At 42.9% G+C, this 23,872-nt stretch overlaps 1 protein-coding gene across 1 annotated transcript; it reads right to left on the bottom strand.

The window, feature by feature from the left end:
• Nucleotides 1–663: 663 nt before the first annotated feature.
• Nucleotides 664–4,684, bottom strand: LOC123125483 (deubiquitinase DESI2). Its single transcript, XM_044545967.1, has 4 exons — nucleotides 4,297–4,684; nucleotides 3,926–4,187; nucleotides 2,226–2,293; nucleotides 664–1,072 (listed from the first exon to the last, which is right to left on the bottom strand). The coding sequence occupies exons 1-4, from the start codon at nucleotides 4,429–4,431 to the stop codon at nucleotides 809–811; spliced, it is 729 nt and encodes a 242-aa protein (XP_044401902.1). The 5' UTR covers nucleotides 4,432–4,684; the 3' UTR covers nucleotides 664–808.
• Nucleotides 4,685–23,872: the final 19,188 nt, after the last annotated feature.

Genomic DNA, 23,872 nt, shown 5'->3' on the forward strand with positions numbered 1-23,872 from the left:
TAATTGTGATTTTGGAGAAAAAAAAAGGTCAAAACAGTGATTTTGGCCGGAAGAAGTAGCGCAAGCGCTTGATCTGCTGTTGATGCTTGGATCTGAATCTGTGTACCCGCCTGTATATCTACTCCCTCCGTTTCTAAATATAAGTCTTTGTAGAAATTTCACTAGATGGACTATATACGGAGCAAAATGAATGAATCTAAATTTAAAATGCATCTATATATATCCGTATGCAGTTTATAGTGGAACCTCTACAAAGACTTGCATTTAGGAATGGAGGGAGTACAAACAAACCAATGCCAGTAATTATCCCGCGCGTCCTCGACGGTTGTAACTGAACTTGCTCCTTTTCAATGCAAAGAAACGCAAAGGTCCTTTGTGTTTCCTCGGAAGAAAAAATGCCAGTAATTGTACAAGACTGCCTTCCAAGGATCTTGAAGCATTTAAAAGCCACATCCAAGAAGACCTTAATACCTGTGAGAATTACACCCTCTGTTCACTAATATAGGACGTTTTGCCAGTTTAATTTAAACTACCAAAACGTCGGCGCCACCATACTCCCTTAGCTATGGTCACTAGTGAGTAGTGCATCTAGTTAAATGGAAGGCAAGTGTTTTCTTGGGCACCTTCGGGAAGTTATCAGCCTGGTTAGTGAGCTTGTCAAGCTAGAAGAGTATGTTTCACATTTGATGCTTTCAGTTGCAATGCAGAGACACAGAGTCATGTATGAATAAACAAGTTTGAACAAATGTTTGCTACTGTTACACTACAGATTTCAATACAACGGTCGGTAGGCCTGCTGTGACAGCGGCTACAACCTTGTTGGTTGCTCTGCCGATTGTTGGTGCTGCAAGGGGCGTGCATCATCAGCTTCTTGCGAGGGAGTTGACCCGCTTGTAGATGGCTTCGCCCCAGCTGAAACAACATTCTTGAACCATGTTCCTTGGAAAGTAGGGCTGTCTCTATTTTGTTCACCCGGAGACTCTTGGGAAGCCTGGTTTTTCGAAGTCAGGCCTGCCATAAATCTATATGCTACTCTACTAGCATTGACAATTTCTGTTTTAGCCTGCCTGAACTGCAAAACATAAAGTCGCAACAAGAAAAATCATGTCAAGGAGAATAATCAATACAATATGTATAAGCAAGATAATGGGAAAAGTATGGAATAAGTGAATAACAATGAACCCATAACAGTACACGTAAACGTTATTTCAAAGCTTCAATCCAAAGGCATGAAATACAAAAACTAATAAATGCATAGGGTATTTAACGAGCATATAGCATCTTGATGAAAAAAATATGAACAAAAAACGTACGAAAAATCAGGGAAGCAAAGAGCGAGACAACCAAATAGAACAGATAATTGCAACATTACTTTTAAAGCTAGCTGTGTTCAATTGAAGAACACAATTATAATATTAAAAAGCAAATAAATGTACATTCAAATTAGTCAAGTATCCAAGATGGACATGGCATGAACCGAGACTAAAAAAGAAAGCATGCAAAGGCCAAACTAATTATTTTTTTTGGCAAAAACTTAACTGATTAGGTAAAAACTGATTTTCACTTGCTTGTAGTATGCATTTTTCTTAAGTTTTAACATCTACTTGTACCATCACATTAATATGAGAAAAGAACAGGTACAAAGTCAAACAAACGATTATGCAGCATGGCCGCAAATTCTGTGCATTCATATGGTGGCTGCATGGTTCAGACATTCGGGACTTGCCGGCACTAACACTCGACCACATGCAGTGCGTTCTGCGTTGCATAGTCACTATCACTAAACCAACCCTAATTTTGCATGCCATGCAGTCACAAAAAAAGGTAGGAGGTAATACAATGATCCTTGATTTAATGATGAGGTCAAGGACTAAGAAAACCATAATTGCTTATATGCCAAGATATTGGCTGGTATGAACCAATTGCGATGACAATTTGTCACATCTATGACAAAAATAAATTGCTTCGAAGTACCATATTTGAAAATGAGGGCAGGGCCTAAATCTGGTATCTCCGTCGATATGCCCCTTAACTTGCAGATTGTAACAATGATGTACTGCTGAGATACTGTTATGAAATATCTATGCAACGCAGAACGAACTAAACTCATAACAGTTAGGATAGTGTAACACGGCAAATAATCATGGAAGTAGTCGACGAATACAACAGTTGTGCTATCAGAAGACAAAAGGACTGGCGCACATACGAACAGATTAAATACACACCTTAACTGCTGTATTCTCAGCTACCACCACAGCAGTATCGCCAGCATTGGCAAAACGATTAACCCAGCCTGCAAGGTTCAATATACCAGGTCAGTCAAATAAAAAATAAATCAATTGTTAAGTCATTTCAAATCTGAATGGGAATACTACATGCTAGCAAGATGGATAACAATCGGGAAAGAATGATTTCTCCATCACTCAAGGCGTCTAGTGGCATATAGCTTAATATTCATGCAATATCTATGTAGTTTTCACTTTTCACACATTAATAATCTTATCCTAAGGACTTTTTATACGTTAATCATCTTATAGCAAAGCTTCAGGTGTGAGGGAACATCAGTTTATCTTCCGAAATCCCAATTTCCATACTATAATAGTACTAACCAAAAAAAAATAGTTCCCAGTCGAGCACACTAAAACCAATCGAACATAGCATAATTGACTTCACGTGGCCCTAGTACACAGAAATGGGCTGCTAGACTGCTACTAAACCTAAATGGTGAAAAACTCAAGGCTCCCAGGCTCCAGAATTCATAAAACCTAGACACTTAGATCACACATGGCGTAGCAGTGGATTACGATAACCCCATTTGCCCAACAAGTTTTTGACTATTTATTACTCCCTCCGTCCCAAATTAATTGACGCTCAAACAGATGTATCTAGCACTGAAATATGTCTAGATACATCCGTTTGAGCGTCAATTAATATGGGACGGAGGTAGTATTTGGTTAACTAGTTTTTTCCCTGTTTTTCTTACTATTCCAAATCAGATCGCAAAACAAGTTTCAGGCAGCACAGTTCAGCAACGTAAACTGAGCCTTGCACGTTGTACAAGCTAATATAGAGTTCCAGCGGAAGATAGATAGCTCCTCATGGTCTTAAAAGGCCATGGGCACCAGTCCTATCATGTTGAGGTGAATCTCCTCTACTTGTAAGACAATTGACAACTTCAAGTGAAAGCAATATTAGCTAAATAGTCCTTATACCCCGCACCACTCTTTCCAGCCACATCCACTCTCCTCCCAAGACATTTAACACCTTCGAGATAACACAATCCCTTCCGCTTAATCTGCACAACCGATCATCAGCTCTCAAACAAGTCCACTCCACTCCTGAAGCTGAAGTTGAACACTTCAACATCACCGATCAGCTGAGTAGCAATATACGAAACTCTATGCCCTTGGCTTCTACCACAGCAATTAGCTAAACAATATGGTGATGGGAACAGAAACATTTCGAGTTACGATCACTGACTATTGGGCCCCTGCTACCAGCTTTAATTTTTCTTCCTTTTTGCTACTGGTTCCCGTTTAACGGTTGCGATTAACCAGCAACGTAGTTGAAAGATACAAGGTGAAATGCATAAACAGACATTCTGACTATCTGCTAGCTGAAAACTATCCCCAAACTATCCGCGAAAGGCTCAGCGTCACCACATCATCCAATTCAATTTCATTTTATTTTCCTAGTCAAGCCAACCTCATTAGCTAAACTGGAATCCTCCTATCGATTTGACGGCATCGATAAAGTTGTGAATTACTTTTACCACCAGAGATTTGGTGTCCTTTCAGGGCCAGATATACATTTGTAATCCACCTATCGGTACTGACTACTACCACTCCAGTGGCTAATCAGAAGAACAAAGCTACTAATTTCCTCGATTTCGCAACAAAAAGATAAAACTCCTCCGATTCTTTACCTGGAAGCTTGGGGACGCCGAGCCTGTCGCAGAGCACGTCGCAGAAGTGGTTGCAGTTCCTGGAGAGGAGGTCGTAGGAGTGCCCTGGCCAGTCGCGGCTGAGCTCGCGCAGGATCCTGTTCACGGTGGCTATGGTGCACTCCGTCTCCCCGAGGACGATGCGCTCGCGGTATGTGTACATGGGGTTCTTGCTCACGGGGCAGCTGAACACCCCGCTGCCGTTCTCGCAGAACCCGAACGACCACTCCTCCTCGCCATAGACCTGCACGCGACACATCGGGAAATGAGAATTGGGGATCTGGAGGAAGAAGGGGCAAGCAGGCAGAATACGTCGCCGGGATCCGGGCGAGCGGGGGCGCAGGGGGGAGGACCTGGACGGCGCTGTGGAAGATGCCGCCGAGGCCGATGCGGTCCTTGAAGATGCGGTTGATCTGGAGGATGGTGTTGTTGGTCTTTTCGGAGTCGCTGTTGGTCACGTCGTACACGTGGAGCACCACCTCCTTCATCTCGTCGACGGGCAGCCCCTCCCCCTCCGGCCCTTCCTCCCACTCTCCGGCGGCGACGGCGGCGGAGCGGTTGGGGTGAACCGGGTAGGGGGGTCGAATCGTCGGCGGGCGGGTGGTTGCTTTGCAGGTGGTGGCCGTGGGGGTCACGTCCTCGGTACGGGTATTCTTATCGGCGATGGGATCGGGAACATTTCGAGTTACGGCCACTGACCATTGGGCCTCTATTACCAGCTTTCCTTTTTCTTTCCTGTTGCCGCTGGTTCCATTGCACGGTCGCTGGCAACTTCTAAAAAAATAGAGACACCACTCAGTTTATCACGTACGGAAAAATATCACGCGCTCCCATCTCCCCATGCTCCAACTTCAAAACATCAATTTTAAATGCCTCAAAAATTCTGAAAAAAAATTATGAATGTTCACGAGAAAGGTAACTACAAGTCCTAAAATTTTTAGATCCAAACTCTAAATGAAAATTGAGCAACGAAAATGTGAAATCTAGCATAAATAGTGTCATAAAAAGGCAAAGGCAACATTTGACACTATTCATATCTGAATCTGTCATTTTTTTTTTGTTTCTCAATGTACATTTCAAATTTGGGTCTGTAAATTTTAGGGGTTGTAGTCACATTCCTTGTGAGCATCACATTTTTTATGAATTTTTTAAAACATTTAAAATTGATGTTTTGAAGTTGGAGCATGAGGAGCACCCCAAGGATGGGAGCACCTTGATATTTTTAAGTTGGACTATGGGGAGCACCCCATGGATGGGAGCACCTATGTTTCCCCTATCATGTACCTCGCCCATGCGAGTGGCGAAGAGGGGCGAGTGGTATTTTCCTCTAGCAGCTTGCCGACGGCCTGGATGACTCCATCCCGGTAATCTTGAAGACGCTTGTCGACATCCTCCGCAAGACCACCCTTGAGGAGGTTGTAGATCAGCTTCGCTTCCGGCATGAGTTGAGCTCCTCCATCACTTGCGCCTGCCACTGCACCTTGAAACGTGTACTATGCGGATGGCACAGAAGCTCAAGGGTCAATGTCTCTTATACCAAATTGCGAGCGTCCCCTTACTCTCTTGGTTAAGCTAGGGCTAGGCGAACTCTCAAAACAACGAAGTACAATGTTGTTGTGTGATTTCCTCTGATCCACCCTCACAACGAGTTCAAACCATTCCATCCGAAGCCAAATCATTCCTAGCCAACGAAAATGAAACTAGATGATGATTACATGAGCTAGCGCTTACACGCATTACAAGGCCTAATGTTGTAGGGTGAAACCCTAGGAGGGATATTTTCACACTTGGGGGGGGAGGGATGAGCACACAAGAACACAAGGGGGAAATCACTCAAACAAACCCAAATCACACATCCACTAGGATAGCATACATGAGATCCACAAGTATACAAGATCAATCTAAGGAAAGAAGCACAAAAGTTCTTCCCAAATCCTCAAGGGAGATGAGGTCTTGATGATCCTATGATGGGGATCCTTCTCCAAGAGGAGGCCTTGATATCCACAAGAGGATCTTCTCCAAGAGGAGCTTCTCCAAGAGGAGGTCTAGATATCCAAGAAGAGGAAGATGGGCAAAGCTCTCTCTTTGTCTATCTAATGCTTTGCTAACCCTAGTAATGAGCTAGATGAGGAGTACTTATAGGCTAGGGAAGAAATAAGAGGAAATGAGGGTACAAGGGTTAATTTTCCCAAAGTGCACGCAGGCATATTCGGAGGAGTCTGGGCACCCAGGGTAAAGTGGCCCGGGCACCCGGAGGGAGAGGCGCTAGGGAGGGCCGGGCACCCAGTGGTGGATGGGCCGGGCACCCGGACCGGTCAGGGGGTCGCGCCCTCGGGCCAGGTGAGGTCGGGTACCCGGGAGGTGAAAGCCCGGGCACTCGGACCGGTAAGGGGCCTTGCCCAGGCCGCGGCTGTAGGGGGGCTGGCACCCGGGGGTGGAAGGTGCGGGAACCTGGGGTGTCCAGCGAGCCTACGGTGCTTCGTGTCTTGCAGCTCTTCCTTCTCCTCCTTCTTCTTAAGGGCTCCATGTGTACTTGGAGATCCCTTCTTCATGATCTTCTCCTTGATACCTAGTCATGCACAAAGTCTCCGCTTGAGGTAGAAGCCATTTCAAATCAAAGGGGGGCCGAAGAGGAAAGAGGTAACTGTAGGATTGAAAGTATGTCTAGAGGGGGGTGATTAGACTACTTAACCAAATAAAAATCTAGCTTTTCCCAATTTTAAGTCTTGGCAGATTTTAGCAACTTTACACAAGTCAAGCAATCAACCTACACATGCAATTCTAAGAGTATAGCAGCGGAATATAAAACATTGCACATGAAGGTAAAGGGGGGAGTTTGGAGGGAGCAAACGCAATGTAGACACGGAGATTTTTGGCGTGGTTCCGATAGGTGGTGCTATCGTACATCCACGTTGATGGAGACTTCAACCCATGAAGGGTAACGGTTGCGCAAGTCCACGGAGGGCTCCACCCATGAAGGGTCCACGAAGAAGCAACCTTGTCTATCCCACCATGGCCATCGCCCATGAAGGACTTGCCTCACTAGGGTAGATCTTCACGAAGTAGGCGATCTCCTTGCTCGTACAAACTCCTTGGTTCAACTCCACAATCTTAACGGAGGCTCCAAGTGACACCTAACCAATCTAGGAGACACCACTCTCCAAAAGGTAATAGATGGTGTGTTGTTGATGAACTCCTTGCTCTTGTGCTTCAAATGATAGTCTCCCCAACACTCAACTCTCTCTCATAGGATTGGAGTTGGTGGAAAGATGATTTGAGTGGAAAGCAACTTCGGGAAGGCTAGAGATCAAGATTTATATGGTTGGAATGGAATATCTTGACCTCGACACATGAGTAGGTGGTTCTCTCTCAGAAAATGAATGCTAGAAGTGTAGGCACGTTCTGATGGCTTTCTCCACGAATGAAGAAAGGGTGGAGGGGTATATATAGCCTCCACACAAAATCTAGCCGTTACACACAATTTACCAAACTCGGTCAGACCGATTTAGTTCATAATGTGACCGTTAGGCATTTCGGTGGGACCAACATGTCAACTCGGTGGGACTGATTTCTTTAGGGTTAGGGCATAACATAATCTCGGTGAGACCAACTTTGGTAATAAGCTAACCAGAGAGTTGGTCAGGCAAACTCGGTGGGACCGAAACAAAGGGGAAACAAAGAGTTTGCATTGCAAACTCGGTGGGACCGATCGCTCATCTCGGTTAGACCGAAACATTGCAAAGGGAAACAGAGAGTTTGCAATCCCATCTCGGTGAGACCAAGATCCCTATCGGTGAGACCGAAGTGGCTAGGGTTTCTGGCAATGGCTATGTCAAATGAACTCGATGGCGCCGGATAGATCAAATCGGTGGGGCCGAGTTTGACTTTTAGTTTGGGACATATGTGGATATGAGAAAGTGGTTGAGGGTTTTGGAGCATATCACTAAGCATTTTGAGCAAGCAAACCATTAAGCAACACCTCATCCCCTTTTAATAGTATTGGCTTTTCCTATGGACCCAATGTGATCTTGGATCACTAAAAGTAAAATGTAGAGTCTTGAGCTTTAGAGCTTGAGCCAATCCTTTGTCCTTAGCATTTTGAGGGGTCCACATTCGTAATCCATGCCATGCCAATCATTGAACTTTCTTGAAATATTCATCTTGAAATAGCATTAGTTCAATGAGCTATATGTTGTTAATAATTACCAAAACCACCCAGGGATAGTTGCACTTTCAATCTCCCCCATTTTGGTAATTGATGACAACATATAGATCAAAGGTTCGACAAAAGATAATAAGATTGAAATACATCGTCGCTTTGAGAAGTATGTGATAAGCAAGAGCTCCCCGTAAATTTGTGCATTATTTAAGATTTTCTTTTGAATGCAAATGCACAATCGATTACTATCATGGGTTACTCTTACATGTCACATACATCTTGGTGGAGCGCTCAAAATGATAGAAATTAAAAGCATGCACTCATCACCAAGCAAAGTGAATGATCATATATGGATATAAGAGATAATACCATCCAAGCAAACATTAAAGTAGCATATGATCAAACACATGATCATACAAGTATCTCACACAAGCACACAATAAAGTTCAACCGAACAAATAGCAGGAGAGACAAAAAAGCAACACTCTCTCTCGAAGTGTATGATCTATACATATTTCTCCCTTTGGCAACAAGTTACCAAAAAGTTAAAAATATGCATAGTGCTATGTGTCTCTCAGGCTTGGTCTTCGGGAGGTGGTGTAGAGAGAACTCCAAGGACGAAGGCATCAATCGATGTAGCTGGAGCTGGTGGGGTGGATGCTGGAGGTGGCACTAAAGCTGTAGCTACTGGTGCTGATGTGGTAGCTCTAGTATCTGGTACAGGCACTGCAGCTAACCTCTAACCTTATGGCAGTCGCAAAAAAAGCATTTGTAGTTGCTTCCCTTTCTTGTCCTCTGCTTCCTCCTGGAGCTGCTCAACTGCAGTCTGTATCTCAGTGACTTTCAAATCAAGATCATAAAACTTGGTCTCTATGATCCTCTTCAAGCTCTTCTGATTCTGAGTCAGGGTGGCCAAGCCCTTCTCAATCCTTAATGTAGCTTGAATCAGATAGGCTAGTTGATCTTGTTTGCTCTTCAAGAACACTTGAGATGCCTCTTCAGCACTTGGCATCTTTGCAGCTTTTTCTACCTTTGTCTTAGCTCCCTTCTCTTGTGCTTGCACTGATGAAGGTTCATTCTCATCCATTACAACTGTGTTGTCTTCAAATTATGGGTAGAGAGGTAAATGCTCCTTGTCCAACAAGTAAGTGCATGTGCCCATCTTTGAGTTGATGAGCACCTGAATATGTGGAGCATACCCACAAGACCTTTTCTGGTCAGCAGCTATCCTCTGGATTGTCTCTACAATCAGACTCATGACCTTGAATTTTTGAGGTACATAAAAAATGTGAAACAAGTTGATTGAATGTCCTCTTATCATCTTATGATCTCCAGATTTGGGCAACAGAGTATGCCTTAAGATGGTGTTGATAGTAGGCAGACCAGACAACAAATATTTCACCGAGCCCAACTTATGAGTTTCAAGGGCTTAATTAGGAATTTCCTTATACATACTTGCCATGGAGTTGTGGTCTTTCTTCTTCTTGGCATACACATCCAAATCATCCTCATGGTCTTCTGGAGCATTGATCAACTTTGCCCATTCTTCAACAGTTGACTGGTACCTTGTACCTTCAGACATCCACACTATCCTTCCATCTGGATAGAAATGAGTAGTGGAGTAGAATTGCATGATTATCTCATCATTCCATTTGGTGAGCTTCTGTCCAACGAACTTGTCAACTCCACAAGATTTGAAACTATCATGTACACCTGGAAAGTGATCTTCATTCTCTTTAATATATTCCCAATCAACCCATCTCATATCATAGACAATTGGATTCTTGTCAAGCAGAATGGTCTCATAGAAATCTTGTTGTTCTTTGGTGTGGAATCTATAGTCCACAACAGTTCTCCTTCTCACAGCATATGGATCAGACTGTCTCCAAAGTCTCAATCTTGCATCCTTTCTGATGTGCATGTCCTCTGCTACTCGATGAGTGTCATTGTGGTCTGGAATCTTTGGTTTTAGCTTTCTGAGCACTTGGGCTTCAGCATCTTCTTCTTCATCCATCTCAGGCACTGGGTCCTTGTTCTTTTCCTCAGCACGAATGTTTCTGGTGCTTCTTTTGGGTACAAACTTGGTGGTTGGAGCAGCAACTTTGGGAGCAGGTTTGGGCTTAGAAGTAGCAGCCCCTGACTTGATTGCATCTCCCATAAGCTTTTGTGACTTGGGTGCTGAAGCAGCATCCTCTTCCTCTTCTTCAGATGGATCTCTCATCGTGGAGGGCTTACCAATGACTCTGGCAATGGTCTTATTGACCCTCTCCTTCCTCTTCTTTCCATCTCCAATCTCTTTGGGTTCAAGAGTGAATTCCATAGTTTCTTCTGTTGGAACTTTCCTTGGCTTTGACATTGGACTCTCCTTGCTGGTGCCTTCCTGTTCATACCAGGCTTTGTTGCAGCAGCAGTGCCATACTCTTTCTTAAGCACTTTCTTTTTGGAGGTGGCCTCATCCTCAACAGCCACATAGTCCTCATCCTTAGAGTCTGAGGTTCTCTTCTTCCTTGATCTGGTGTCTGCCTTTGGCAAGTTACTTGGTGTTCTCATGCTGCCCTCATCATAGCTGGTTGAGGGACTAGTGCCCTCACTCATTTGCACTTGCTCTTCAGATTTATTCTGGCTATCACTCTGGTCAGACATCTTGGCAGGCAAACTGATAGCAAACCTTGTGAATAGATATAGATGAGGTAGAGTAGATGAGCATCACAAAGTGCAGAGATTTTTGCAAAAACAAATGAGTCAAAAACTTAGTTTTAGTTCTCTACTGAAATGATTTCGGAGCTACCGAATTGATAAACTCGATGATACCGAAGCAACATTTGGAACCTAAACTAGTGAACTCGGTCAGACCGAATCACAGTTCGGTGGCACCGAGATTGCTAGGGTTTCACAGAGAATTGAACTCGGTCACACCGATTTGCAGTTTTTGGTCAGACCGAAAAGCGCATGTGCAATGGCCTAAGCCAAATCAGTGAGACCAATTTCTACAGTTCGGTCCGTCCTAGATGAGTTCAGCGGAGACCTAGCCCTAAATTTTTGCATCAAACTTAACCTAAAGGAAGTTTTCTCTGGATAGATTGATTTCATACGTGGCAAAGATCATGGAATTGACCTCGTGCTTAGAATCGGAGGTAAAAAGAAAGCACAGGGGGTCGAACTCATACCCTAGTTTGGCGGGAGTTCGCTATGGCGGAAATGGCAGAGCAGATTCCCGTTGACGATGACAGAAACCAGTGGCGGGAGGTCGCTGGAGGCAAGGAGACGATCCGGAGACCCGAGGAGGCAGAGCAGGATATGCGCGGGCTGAGGGTTTGTGACTCCTTGAACTAGTGCAAGATATGGAAGTTGTTTGCACTTGTTCTTGCCAAAATGATATGAGTGAAGTATATTGGCGGAGTCACCCTCAAGAACTCTCTAGTTCTTCTTCTTCGGGATCCACATCATCTTGATGGGAATCCTTGGGGTTGTAGTCGTACTTGATGTAGTCTTGGGATATTGATCTTCTTCCCACTCAACTCCATTGGACTTTCGTTCAAAACCAACACCTTGGTTCTTCCGGTGCCTTCATTGCTTGCGTACAATTTCCTCAAATTGCTTACTTTCGGCAAGGCTCTTGTAAACACCTTTCTCTATAATTCCCTTCAATAAGCCATTTTCTTGCTCAAGTGTAACTTGGCTAAGAGAATCATTAGTGGAATCAAAATAACTACTAGAAGCAACAACATTGGATTTAGCATGATTATTTTTACTACTAGAAGAAGAATCTTTCTTACTTTTGTTGCTGGATTTAACTTGTGGCATGTAATTAGAGAAGAGTAAATGCTTGGCAATGTAAGAAGAACTTTTCTTGTGAAGATCATCATTGATTGCCTTTAAAAACCCATGCTCTTGCTCTAGGTTGAGCTTTTCAAAGCGTAACTTCTCATGAGTCTTTAAAAGTTCTCGATGATCTTCCAAGGTAGTTTCATGAGCTAACTTAAGAGTGTTTAGTTCTTCAGTTAGACAATCAATCTTCTTCTTAGCATCGTCATTCGTTTTATCTTGATTAATATGATTAATAGCAAATTCATCATAGTTTTCATAACTAGAGTTGTCAACAAGTAAATCATCATCACCTAACAAATCATCTTCATCACTATTGAAATCAACATACTCAGGGTGTGATACCTTTGGGCCTTTAGCCATGAAGCATGCATCTTCCAATTACTTCATTTGGTGAGTCAAATATGTCATAGGAGTTGGTTGACACAAGTGCTAGACCAGCAACACCTTCATCTTGAGTATATTCGGAGTCGAAGTGATAACTTCTTTTGGAGTGATGGTCGGAATCGGAGCCGGATACCCATTCACCAACGTCAGATTGATGTCTTCATTTTGTGTAGATCTTTGATGTTTTTTCCTTCCTTTCCGAATCCTTGCTTCTCCGAGAGGTTCTTCGTTCATAACGATCATCTCTACTCCTTCTCTCTCTTGGTGGTGATTCTTCTCTTCTAATTCTTCTTTTAGGTGAATCTTCTCTTCTTTTGTAGGGAGCCGTACACTCATTGGAGTAGTGTCTGGGTCTTCCACAATTGTAGCAATTACGTTCACGACTCGAAGATCTTTTGTCATTGTAGGACCTTGACTTGGAACTTCATTCCTTGCTTCTACTCTTGCAGAACTTGTTGAAGTTCTTCACCATTAGGCTCAGTTCTTCATTGAAGGTTTGTTTCTCACTTGATGATGTAGGAGCATCACATGAGGCTTTCTAAGCACCACTTGACTTGTTGTGAAGCTCTTATTTATCCTTGAGTGACATCTCATGAGCAACAATGCTTTCAATGACTTCCATTGGCTTGAGGTCTTTGTAATTGGGCATCATTTGGATCAATGTGCACACGGTATCATATTTTCCATCCAAGGCTCTTAGGATCTCCTTGATGATGAATCTATTGGTCATCTCTTCACTTCCTAAGCCAAAAATATCATTTTTGATGAGAGCAAGCCTAGAGTACATTTCAGCGACACCTTCACCATCCTTCATTTTGAACTTGTCAAGATGACTTTGAAGCACATCCAATTTGTCTTCCTTGATGGAGTCAATACCTTCGTGCATATCAATCAAAGTATCCCAAAATCTCCTTTGCATTCTCAAGACGACTGATTTTGTTGAATCCTTCAGGGCACAATCCATTGAAGAGGATATCGCAAGCTTGAGCATTGTATTGCAACATCTTCAACTCTTCCGCGGTAGCTTCACAGTTAGGTTCTCTCCCATCGAAGAATTCACCTTGCAAGCCAATACACACAATAGCACAAATAGCGGGGTTATGTCCAAGAATATGCATTTTCATCTTATGCTTCCAACTAGCAAAATTAGTACCATCAAAGTAAGGACCTCTACGGTGGTAATTTCCCTCGCTAGACGCCATACTCTCCTAGGTTGTGAAACCAAGGTTATGATATCCAAAAGCTATGGAAATCAAGGCAAATGGAGACCGTAGCTCTGATACCACTTGTAGGATCGAAAGTATGTCTAGAGGGGGGTGATTAGACTACTTAACCAAATAAAAATCTAGCCTTTCCCCAATTTTAAGTCTTGGCAGATTTTAGCAACTTTACACAAGTCAAACAATCAACCTACACATGCAATTCTAAGAGTATAGCAGCGGAATGTAAAACATTGCACATGAAGGTAAAGGGAGGAGTTTGGAGGGAGCAAACGCAATGTAGACATGGAGATTTTTGGCGTGGTTCCGATAGGTGGTGCTATCGTACATCCACGTTGATGGAGACTTCAACCCACGAAGGGTAACGGTTGCGCGAGTCCATGGAGGGCTCCACCCACGAAGGGTCCATGAAGAAGCAACCTTGTCTATCCCACCATGACCATCGCCCACGAAGGACTTGCCTCACTAGGGTAGATCTTCACGAATTAGGCGATCTCCTTGCCCATACAAACTCCTTGGTTCAACTCCACAATCTTGACGAAGGCTCCCAAGTGACACCTAACCAATCTAGGAGACACCACTCTCCAAAAGGTAATAGATGGTGTGTTGTTGATGAACTCCATGCTCTTGTGCTTCAAATGATAGTCTCCCCAATACTCAACTCTCTCTCATAGGATTGGATTTGGTGGAAAGATGATTTGAGTGGAAAGCAACTTGGGGAAGGCTAGAGATCAAGATTTATGTGGTTGGAATGGAATATCTTGACCTCAACACATGAGTAGGTGGTTCTCTCTCAAAAAATGAATGCTGGAAGTGTAGGCACGTTCTGATGGATTTCTCCACGAATGAAAGGGTGGAGGGGTATATATAGCCTCCACACAAAATCTAACCGTTACACGCAATTTACCAAACTCGGTGAGACCGAATCAGAAAACCCGGCCAGACCGATTTAGTTCATAATGTGACCGTTAGGCATTCCGATGGGACCGACATGTCAACTCGATGGGACCGATTTCTTTAGGGTTAGGGCATAACGTAATCTCGGTGAGACCGATTACACAAACTCGGTGGGACCAACTTTGGTAATAAGCTAACCAGAGAGTTGGTCAGGCAAACTCAGTGGGACCGATTCGCTCATCTTGGTGAGACCGAAATGTTACGAAGGGGAAATAGAGAGTTTGCCTTGCAAACTCAGTGGGACCGATCGCTCATCTCGGTTAGACCGAAACGTTACGAAGGGAAACAGAGAGTTTGCAATCCCATGTCGGTGAGACTGAGTGTTGGGGAACGTAGTAATTTCAAAAAATTTCCTACGCACACGCAAGATCATGGTGATGATATAGCAACGAGGGGAGAGTGTTGTCTACGTACCCTCGTAGACCGAAGCGGAAGCGTTGACGCAACATAGAGGAAGTAGTCGTACGTCCTCCGGTTCAACCGATCCAAGTACCGTTACTCCGGCACCTCCGAGTTCTTGACACGCGTACAGCTCGATGACGCACCCTCGATCTCCGAGCCAGCAGAGGCGCCGAGGGGGAGTTCCGTCAGCACGACGGCGTGGTGACGATCTTGATGTTCTCCTATTGCAGGGCTTCGCCTAAGCACCGCTACAATATGACCGAGGTGTAATATCGTGGAGGGGGGCACCGCACACGGCTAAGGAACGATCAATGATCAACTTGTGTGTTCTAGGGTGCCCCCCTACCCCCGTATATAAAGGAGGGAGGGAGGAGGTGGCCGGCCCTAGGGGGGGCGTGCCATGAGGAGGGGGAAACCTACTCCAAGTAGGTTTCCCTCTCTTTTCCTTATCTTATTTGGAGGGGGAAGGAAAGAGTACTAGTATTAGGAAGTAGTACTAGTAGTAGTAATAGGAAGAGGGGGAAGGAGAAAGGAAAGGAGGGGCCGGCCCCCCTCCCCAATTCGGATTGGGCTTGGGGGGGCGCGCCCCCCTCCCTTGCTCCTTCTCTCTTCCTCCTACATGGGCCCAATAAGGCCCATATACCTCCCGGGGGGTTCCGGTAACCTCCCGGGGCTCCAAACTTCTCCGGAACCTTTCCGGTGTCCAAATATATCCGTCCAGTATATCAATCTTTATGTCTCGACCATTTCGAGACTCCTCGTCATGTCCGTAATCATATCCGGGACTCCGAACAACCTTCGGTACATCAAAATACATAAACTCATAATATAACTGTCATCGAAACCTAAAGCGTGCGGACCCTACGGTTCGAGAACGATGTAGACATAACTGAGACACATCTCTGGTCAATAACCAATAGCGGGACCTGGATGCCCATATTGGTTCCTACATATTCTACGAAGATCTTTATCGGTCAAACCGCATAACAACATACGTTGTTCCCTTTGTCATCGGTATGTTACTTGTCCGAGATTCGATCGTCGGTATCCAATACCTAGTTCAATCTCGTTATCGACAAGTCTCTTTACTCGTTCTGTAATACTTCATCTTATAACTAACTCATTAGTTACATGCTTGCAAGGCTTAGGTGATGAGCATTGCCGAGAGGGCCCAGAGATACCTCTCCGACAATCGGAGTGACAAAACCTAATCTCGAATTATGCTAACTCAACATGTACCTTCGGAGACACCTGTAGTACTCCTTTATAATCACCCAGTTACGTTGTGACGTTTGGTAGTACCCAAAGTGTTCCTCCGGTAAACGGGAGTTACACAATTCTCATAGTTACAGGAACATGTATAAGTCATGAAGGAAGCAATAGCAGAATACTAAACGATCAAGTGCTAAGCTAACGGGATGGGTCATGTCAATCACCTCATTCTCCTAATGATGTGATCCCATTAATCAAATGACAACACATGTCAATGGTTAGGAAACATAACCATCTTTGATTAATGAGCTAGTCAAGTAGAGGCATACTAGTGACTATATGTTTGTCTATGTATTCACACATGTATCATGTTTCCGGTTAATACAATTCTAGCATGAATAATAAACATTTATCATGATATGAGGAAATAAATAATAACTTTATTATTGCCTCTAGGGCATATTTCCTTCACTGAGATCCCTGTCAGTGAAACCAAAGTGACTAGGGTTTCTGGCAGTGGCTATGTCAAATGAACTCGGTGGCGCCGAATAGATCAAATTAGTGGGGCCGAGTTTGACTTTTAGTTTGGGACATGTGTGGATATGAGAAAGTGGTTGAGGGTTTTGGAGCATATCACTAAGCATTTTGAGCAAGCAAGCCATTAAGCAACACCTCATCCCCTTTTAATAGTATTGGTTTTTCCTATGAACTCAATGTGATCTTGGATCACTAAAAGTAAAATGTAGAGTCTTGAGCTTTAGAGCTTGAGCCAATCCTTTGTCCTTAGCATTTTGAGGGTTCCACATTCCTAATCCATACCATGCCAATCATTGAACTTTCCTGGAATATTCATCTTGAAATAGCATTAGTTCAATGAGCTATATATTGTTAATGCTTAGCAAAACCACCCAGGGATAGTTGCACTTTCAGTAACCTTGGTTTCAATGCTATGTGTGCGAGCTCTCGTCATTGGTCCTCTTCGTGCTTGCGGTGGTGACGGAACGTCCATGAGGATGAATGAGGGATGCTCCACATCACCCCCCCTTGGGAGAGATCCGTCCACGGATCATGATCTTCATCACCACGGGAAATAAAGGGTGTCTATGTGTAGAAGTGGACGACCACCAAGAACTTATGATGTTGAAGCTCGAAATGGGCACTCTCCAATGTACCACCATCTTGTGATTCCTTCAAAAGGAGCAAGTACAACAAACACTTGGAAAAACAAATGTGGTTAGCGATAGTGCAAAACCAAGCATTCAAGAGGTGATTCACAAAACAAGTGTCATCATCAAGCATAGCATATTGTGTGACAAGGGATTGTGACATGTCATGTAAACACATAAATTGAGCAAAATCAAGGACATCATGGAAACAAGCATGTAAATGTGAGGTAACAGTGCAAATATGTCTGACAAGAGAATAAGCATCTACCTCAAGCTCATCGCAAGCATGCGTAAGGCACTCAACAAATGGTCTATGGTATGCATATGAAGTATTCACAACACCAAAATAAATGAAGTGTCTAAAGTTCAAGAAAATCCAAGCGTAACATGAATGGGTTGTAGTGAATATAGTGTGGCACTCAACACAACAGAAAGAGAAATTGTTCATCATGTGTGAGGCAATCAAGGCAAGCATGTAGCAATCAATGGGACATGACATATGTAAAAAATGACATTGTTGCTACCAACCATATGATAGGATAAAGAACTCAACAAGTTGTATGCAACACACAAGGTATATATGTCATGAGGCATGGCAATGTGGTAATGAAAAGTCGAAGCAAGATCTCTAACATGTGTGCAATATGTCAAGGTGCAAACAACACATGAAGTAGGATCCACATTATTCATGCTCATGGTTTTGGGGTTCTCAAAAGAGAAGGATATCACCTTGAAAGCGTGTCCTTGTGCGTCCTTCGCAATGCCAAAACCTAAGCAAGTGAGATGTAGAATCGCCGTGGTAGAAGGTGGTTCACTCTCAAGAGCTCGGATTGTCAACTCACGTGACGTGGAAGTTGACACGAAGTCCAAGTTTCCTACACATGCATAAAAGAAAGCAAACGACGTATGTGCATGGTAGATAAACACATCATCCATCATGATGGTTCTCTTCTCTTGCACATAACCATTAGAAGCACAAGTGCATGAATAATATGATGCAACAATGGCAATATTCATGGCACTAGGTATATGGTGCAATGAGGTAAGACAAGCATGCCTCACAAGGAATATGTCAAAATCTCCAAATATATGTGAGAATGATATGGTGGCAAACTCATTATCAAGACTAAAGGCATTGTTGCAATCAATACATGGCAAATCATCTAGCATAAGAGAGGTAACATTTGGAGATATGTGACAAGAAGCAATAACAATCATGTGCAAAGCATGGCAATAGTGGCTATCAACCGCATGAAATGAACAAGTATGAATCATCGGTGATGCGACAAGGCAAGCAATCACAGTAATCAAGTCGTGTAAGCTAGTAGTGCGAAGATGCAACATACTAGAGGAAATCATGGCAATCATGTCATGTGAGCAAATAATAGGCATCGGCAATGCACATGACATATCACAAGCATGATTACAAAGCAAGATCAATGTATCATCATAGGAATGGATCACAAAGGAAACATGTCAAGAATAAGCGATATCTCCACCAAGCTTGCACATACACATACAAGTAGTAGAATCAATCATCATGTGTAATGCAAAGCATGGGTCACAAATGCATGGTAAACGCATAGGAATAAGCATGTCATGCAAAGTGAACATGGCAAGATGGGTGTAAAATATGTAATGGACAATAACCCATAACTATGTGAGGGCCATGTAGAAGAAATGCACGAAGTCATTGTGTGGAGGGAGTGGTAGGAATGAGAATCCACGGTATCCCAAGTCATCATTGCTCCCTAGAGCTCGTTTTGTCAACTCATGGGAGTGTGAGGTTGGCAAGTATGCATGTGTACCTACACAACAAATACACAAACGAAAGAAATTGTATGTGTGGTAAATATACACATCATCCATCATGATGTGTATGTGCATGTGTGAGTTAGCACAAAGTATCGCTCAAAGAAATTTGATGCATGGTATAGGAACATGTCATCCATCATGAAAGAATAATTGTTATGTATAACACGACGGGGACACAAATTGAGCGTGCTAGTATATGGCACAACAATATCATGTTCATTCCTGGGGAGCATATCGTGCACATAATTATTGGGATCATTAATGTCTACTACGCAACTTTATTCTTGTAGACTCGTGTTGGGCCTCCAAGCGCAGAGTTTTGTAGGACAATAGCAATTTTCCCTCAAGTGGATGACCTAAGGTTTATCAATCCATCGGAGGCATAGGATGAAGATGGTCTCTCTCAAACAACCCCGCAACCAAATACAAGAAATCTCTTGTGTCCCCAACACACCCAATACAATGGCAAATTGTATAGGTGCACTAGTTCAACAAAGAGATGGTGATAAAAGTGTAATATGGATGGTAGAAATATATTTTTATAATCTAAATAAATAAAAACAGCAAGGTAGCAATTGATGAAATGGAGCACAAACAGTATTGCAATGCTTGAAAACAAGGCCTAGGGTCCATACTTTCGCTAGTGCAATCTCTCAACAATGCTAATATAATTGGATCATATAACCATCCCTCATGTGTGATGAAGAATCACTCCAAAGTTCTTATCTAGTGGAGAACATAAGAAGAAATTGTATGTAGGGTACGAAACCACCTCAAAGCTATTCTTTCCGATCGATCTATCCAAGAGTTCGTACTAAAATAACACCAAAGCAAATTCAGGTTCATAATACTTAATCCAACACAAAGAACCTCAAGGAGTGCCCCAAGATTTCTACCGAAGAAACAAAGACAAGAATGCATCAACCCCTATGCATAGATTACCCCAGTGTCACCTCGAGAATCCGCGAGTTGAGTGCCAAAACATATATCAAGTGAATCAATACGATACCCCATTGTCACCACGGGTATTCATAGCAAGACATACATCAAGTGTTCTCAAATCCATAGAAGTATTCAATCCGATAAAACAAAATCTCAAAGGGAAAACTCAATTCATCACAACATAGAGAGGGGGAAACACCATATGATCCGACTATATTAACAAAGCCCGTGATACATCAAGATCGTGACATCTCAAGAACACGAGAGAGAGATTAAACACATAGCTACTGGTACAAACCCTCGGCCCTGAGGGTGGACTACTCCCTCCTCATCATGGTGGCCGCCGGGATGATGAAGATGGCCACCGGTGATGATTTCCCCTTCCGGCGGAGTGCCGGAGAAGGGCGCTAGATTGGATCTTGTGGTTCTGGAACTGGCAGCGGCTGGAATAAATTTTTGTCGACTCCCCTGGGTTTTTGGAATATTTGGGCATTTATGGAGCGAAGAGGTGGTGCGGGAGGCCACCGTGGTGGGAACAGCCCACCTGGGCGCACCCTGGTGGGTTGTGCCCCCACGGGGCACCCCCCTAGGTGCTTCTCTGTCCCACCGGATGCCTTCTGGTCCAAAACAAATCTCCAAAAAGTTTTGTTGTATTTGGACTCCGTTTGATATTGATTTTCCGTGATGTAAAAAACAAGCAAAAAACAACAACGGGCACTGGGCACTATGTCAATAGGTTAGTCCCAAAGAAGTTGCTATAAATTATTGTAAAACATCTAAGAATGATAATATAACAACATGGAATAATAAAAAGTTATAGATACATTGGAGATGTATCAGCATCCCCATGCTTAATTCCTGCTCGTCCTCAAGTAGGTAAATGATAAAAACATAATTTTTGATGTGGAATGCTGCCTAACATGTTCATCACATATTCTTTTCTTTGTAGCATGGACATTTGGACTTTTATATGGTTCAAAGCAATTGTCTAGTTTTGACATGAAGACTTTAATACTCAAGCATATCAACAAGCAACCATGTCTTTCAAAATATCAACGCTAAAGCAAGTTATCCCTAGCCCATTATGCTCAATCATTGACCCATTCATGAAACACACTCGAATACTAGCTATACCCAATGCTCAAGTACGATCATAGTGCCCCTTAGTTGGTGCTTTATAAGAGAAGATGGAGACTCAAGTAAAAAAATAAAAATTGCATAAAGTAAAAGAAAGGCCCTTTGCAGAGGGAAGTAGGGATTTGTAGAGGTGCCAGAGCTCAAAGCGAAAATTGAGAGATAAAAACATTTTGGGAGGCATACTTTTCCCACCAACGAAAACGACTTAGAGTTCCCAACACTTTCCATGCTAGCTATATCATAGGCGGTTCCCAAACAGGAAATAAAGTTTATTCCTTTTTCCACCATACTTTCACTTTCCCTGGCTAATCGTATCCACGGGTGCCCTCCATACCAACACTTTCCAAGGAATTTATTATTTGACAACATAAAGTAAATTAAATTTTCATTTCGGGACTGGGCATCCTAATACCTTTGTCGTACTCCCGTGCAATGACAAGTGAATAAACACTATTCATGAGAATAAAACATCTAGCATGGAAATTATCGGCCACCCCTCACCGCCTCGTGAGCGGTACGAGCACACAAAAGAGAAATTTATTTTGAAAACTAGAGATGGCACATACATATTTGCTTGGAACGGCACGGAAATACCGCATATAGGTAGGTATTGTGGACTCATATGGTAAAACTGGTTTAAAGGGTTTTGGATGCACAAGTAGTGATCATACTTAGTGCAAATGAAGGCTAGCAAAAGATTGAGAAGTGTCCAACCAAGAAACAAAAAATCTCATAAGCGAGCATTAAGCATAACTAACACAGAATAATGCACCACAAGTAGGATGTAATTTCATTGCATAACTATTGACTTTCATTCTTGCATAGGGAATCACAAACCTTAACACTAATATTCTTACTAAAGCATAATTACTCATCAACATGACTCACATATCATATCATCATATCTCAAAAAAATTACAAATTTAAAGAACCAAGTTTATTTTGTCCAATGATCTTCATGAAATTTTTTATTATATCCTCCTTGTATATCTATCACTTTGGGACTAATTTCATATGTTTCTTTTAATAATCTCAAACAAATGTAAGTGAAGAACATGAGCATAAAAAATTTCTTCTCTCAAAATAATATAAGTGAAGCATGAGAGAAAATGACAAACTACTGCAAGAAGATATAACTGAAGTTCAAATGAATAGTTAAGTAAATAGGTAGCTATGTGAGGGCTCTCTCTTATTTAAAAGTTTTAGATCTAAGCATTTTATTAAAACAGAAAGCTAAAGAAAATAAAATGACATTTCAAGGATAGCACACATCATGTGAATAAGCAAAAACTTAGGCCCAACCGATACTAACCGATAATTGTTGAAGAAGAAAGGTGGGATGCCTACTGGGGCATCCCCAAGCTTAGATGCTTGAGACTTATTGGAATATTAACTTGGGATGCCTTGGGCATCCCAAGCTTGAGATTGTGTGTCTCCTTAATTCCTCTCATATCACGGTTTCCCTAAATCTCAAAACTTCATCCACACAAAACTCAACAAGAACTCGTTAGATAAGTACTATAAATCAATGCAAAACCTTATCATTTTATACTGTAGCAAATCACTAAAATTATAATTTAACATTGCATACTAAATGCCTCTCCATATTTAATACTCCTATCCTCAAATAGAATCATTAAACAAGCAAACATATGCAAACAATGCAACCATAACAGCAATCTGCCAAAACAGTATAGTTTGTAAAGAATGCAAGATTCATCATACTTCCCTAACTCCAAAAATTCTGAAAATTACCACACTGTAGAAAATTTATCAAAGCTTATTGTGCAAAATGTTTCAACATTTTATCACATTCTAACTTTTCTCCGGAATTTTTGCAACATCGATAAACTTTCTGTTTTGAAATAGCAACATGTAGACTTGCAAAATAAGCATGGCTGTCGGTGTCAAAACCGGCGGATCTCGGGTAGGGGGTCCCGAACTATGTTTCTAGGCGGATGGTAACAGGAGACAAGGGGTACGATGTTTTTACCCAGGTTCGGGCCCTCTCGATGGAGGTAAAACCCTACTCCTGCTTGATTAATATTGATGATATGGGTAGTACAAGAGTAGATCTACCACGAGATCAGAGAGGCTAAACCCTAGAAGGTAGCCTATGGTATGATTGTTGTTCGTCCTATGGACTAAAACCCTCCGTTTTATATAGACACCGGAGTGGGCTAGGGTTACACAGAGTCGGTTACAATGGGAGGAGATCTACATATCATATCGCCAAGCTTGCCTTCCATGCCAAGGAATGTCCCATCCGGACACGGGACGAAGTCTTCAATCTTTTATCTTCATAGTCCGGGAGTCCGGCCAAAGGTCATAGTCCGGCCATCCGGACACCCCCTAATCCGGGACTCCCTCAATAGCCCCTGAACCAGGCTTCGATGACGACGAGTCCGATGTGCAAATTGTCTTCGGCATTGCAAGGCGGGTTCCTCCTCCGAATACTTCATAGAAGATGTTTGAACACAAGGATAGTGTCCGGCTCTGCAAAATAAGTTCCACATACCACCGTAGAGAGAATAATATTTACACAAATCTAATCTGCTGACGTATTCCGTAGCGCGACATCATGCCATGGCCAAGCCTTTATTCGAGTTGTTTTACTGTCCCACCTCAGCGCGTTTAGCGAGGCGGTTTCCTTGGCACGTCTTGTCAAAGCAGAGATCGTGTCCCCTTATTCCGGGATTCTCATCAA

Source organism: Triticum aestivum, chromosome 1B (assembly GCF_018294505.1).
Source record: "Triticum aestivum cultivar Chinese Spring chromosome 1B, IWGSC CS RefSeq v2.1, whole genome shotgun sequence".
Taxonomy (NCBI): Eukaryota; Viridiplantae; Streptophyta; class Magnoliopsida; order Poales; family Poaceae; genus Triticum; species Triticum aestivum.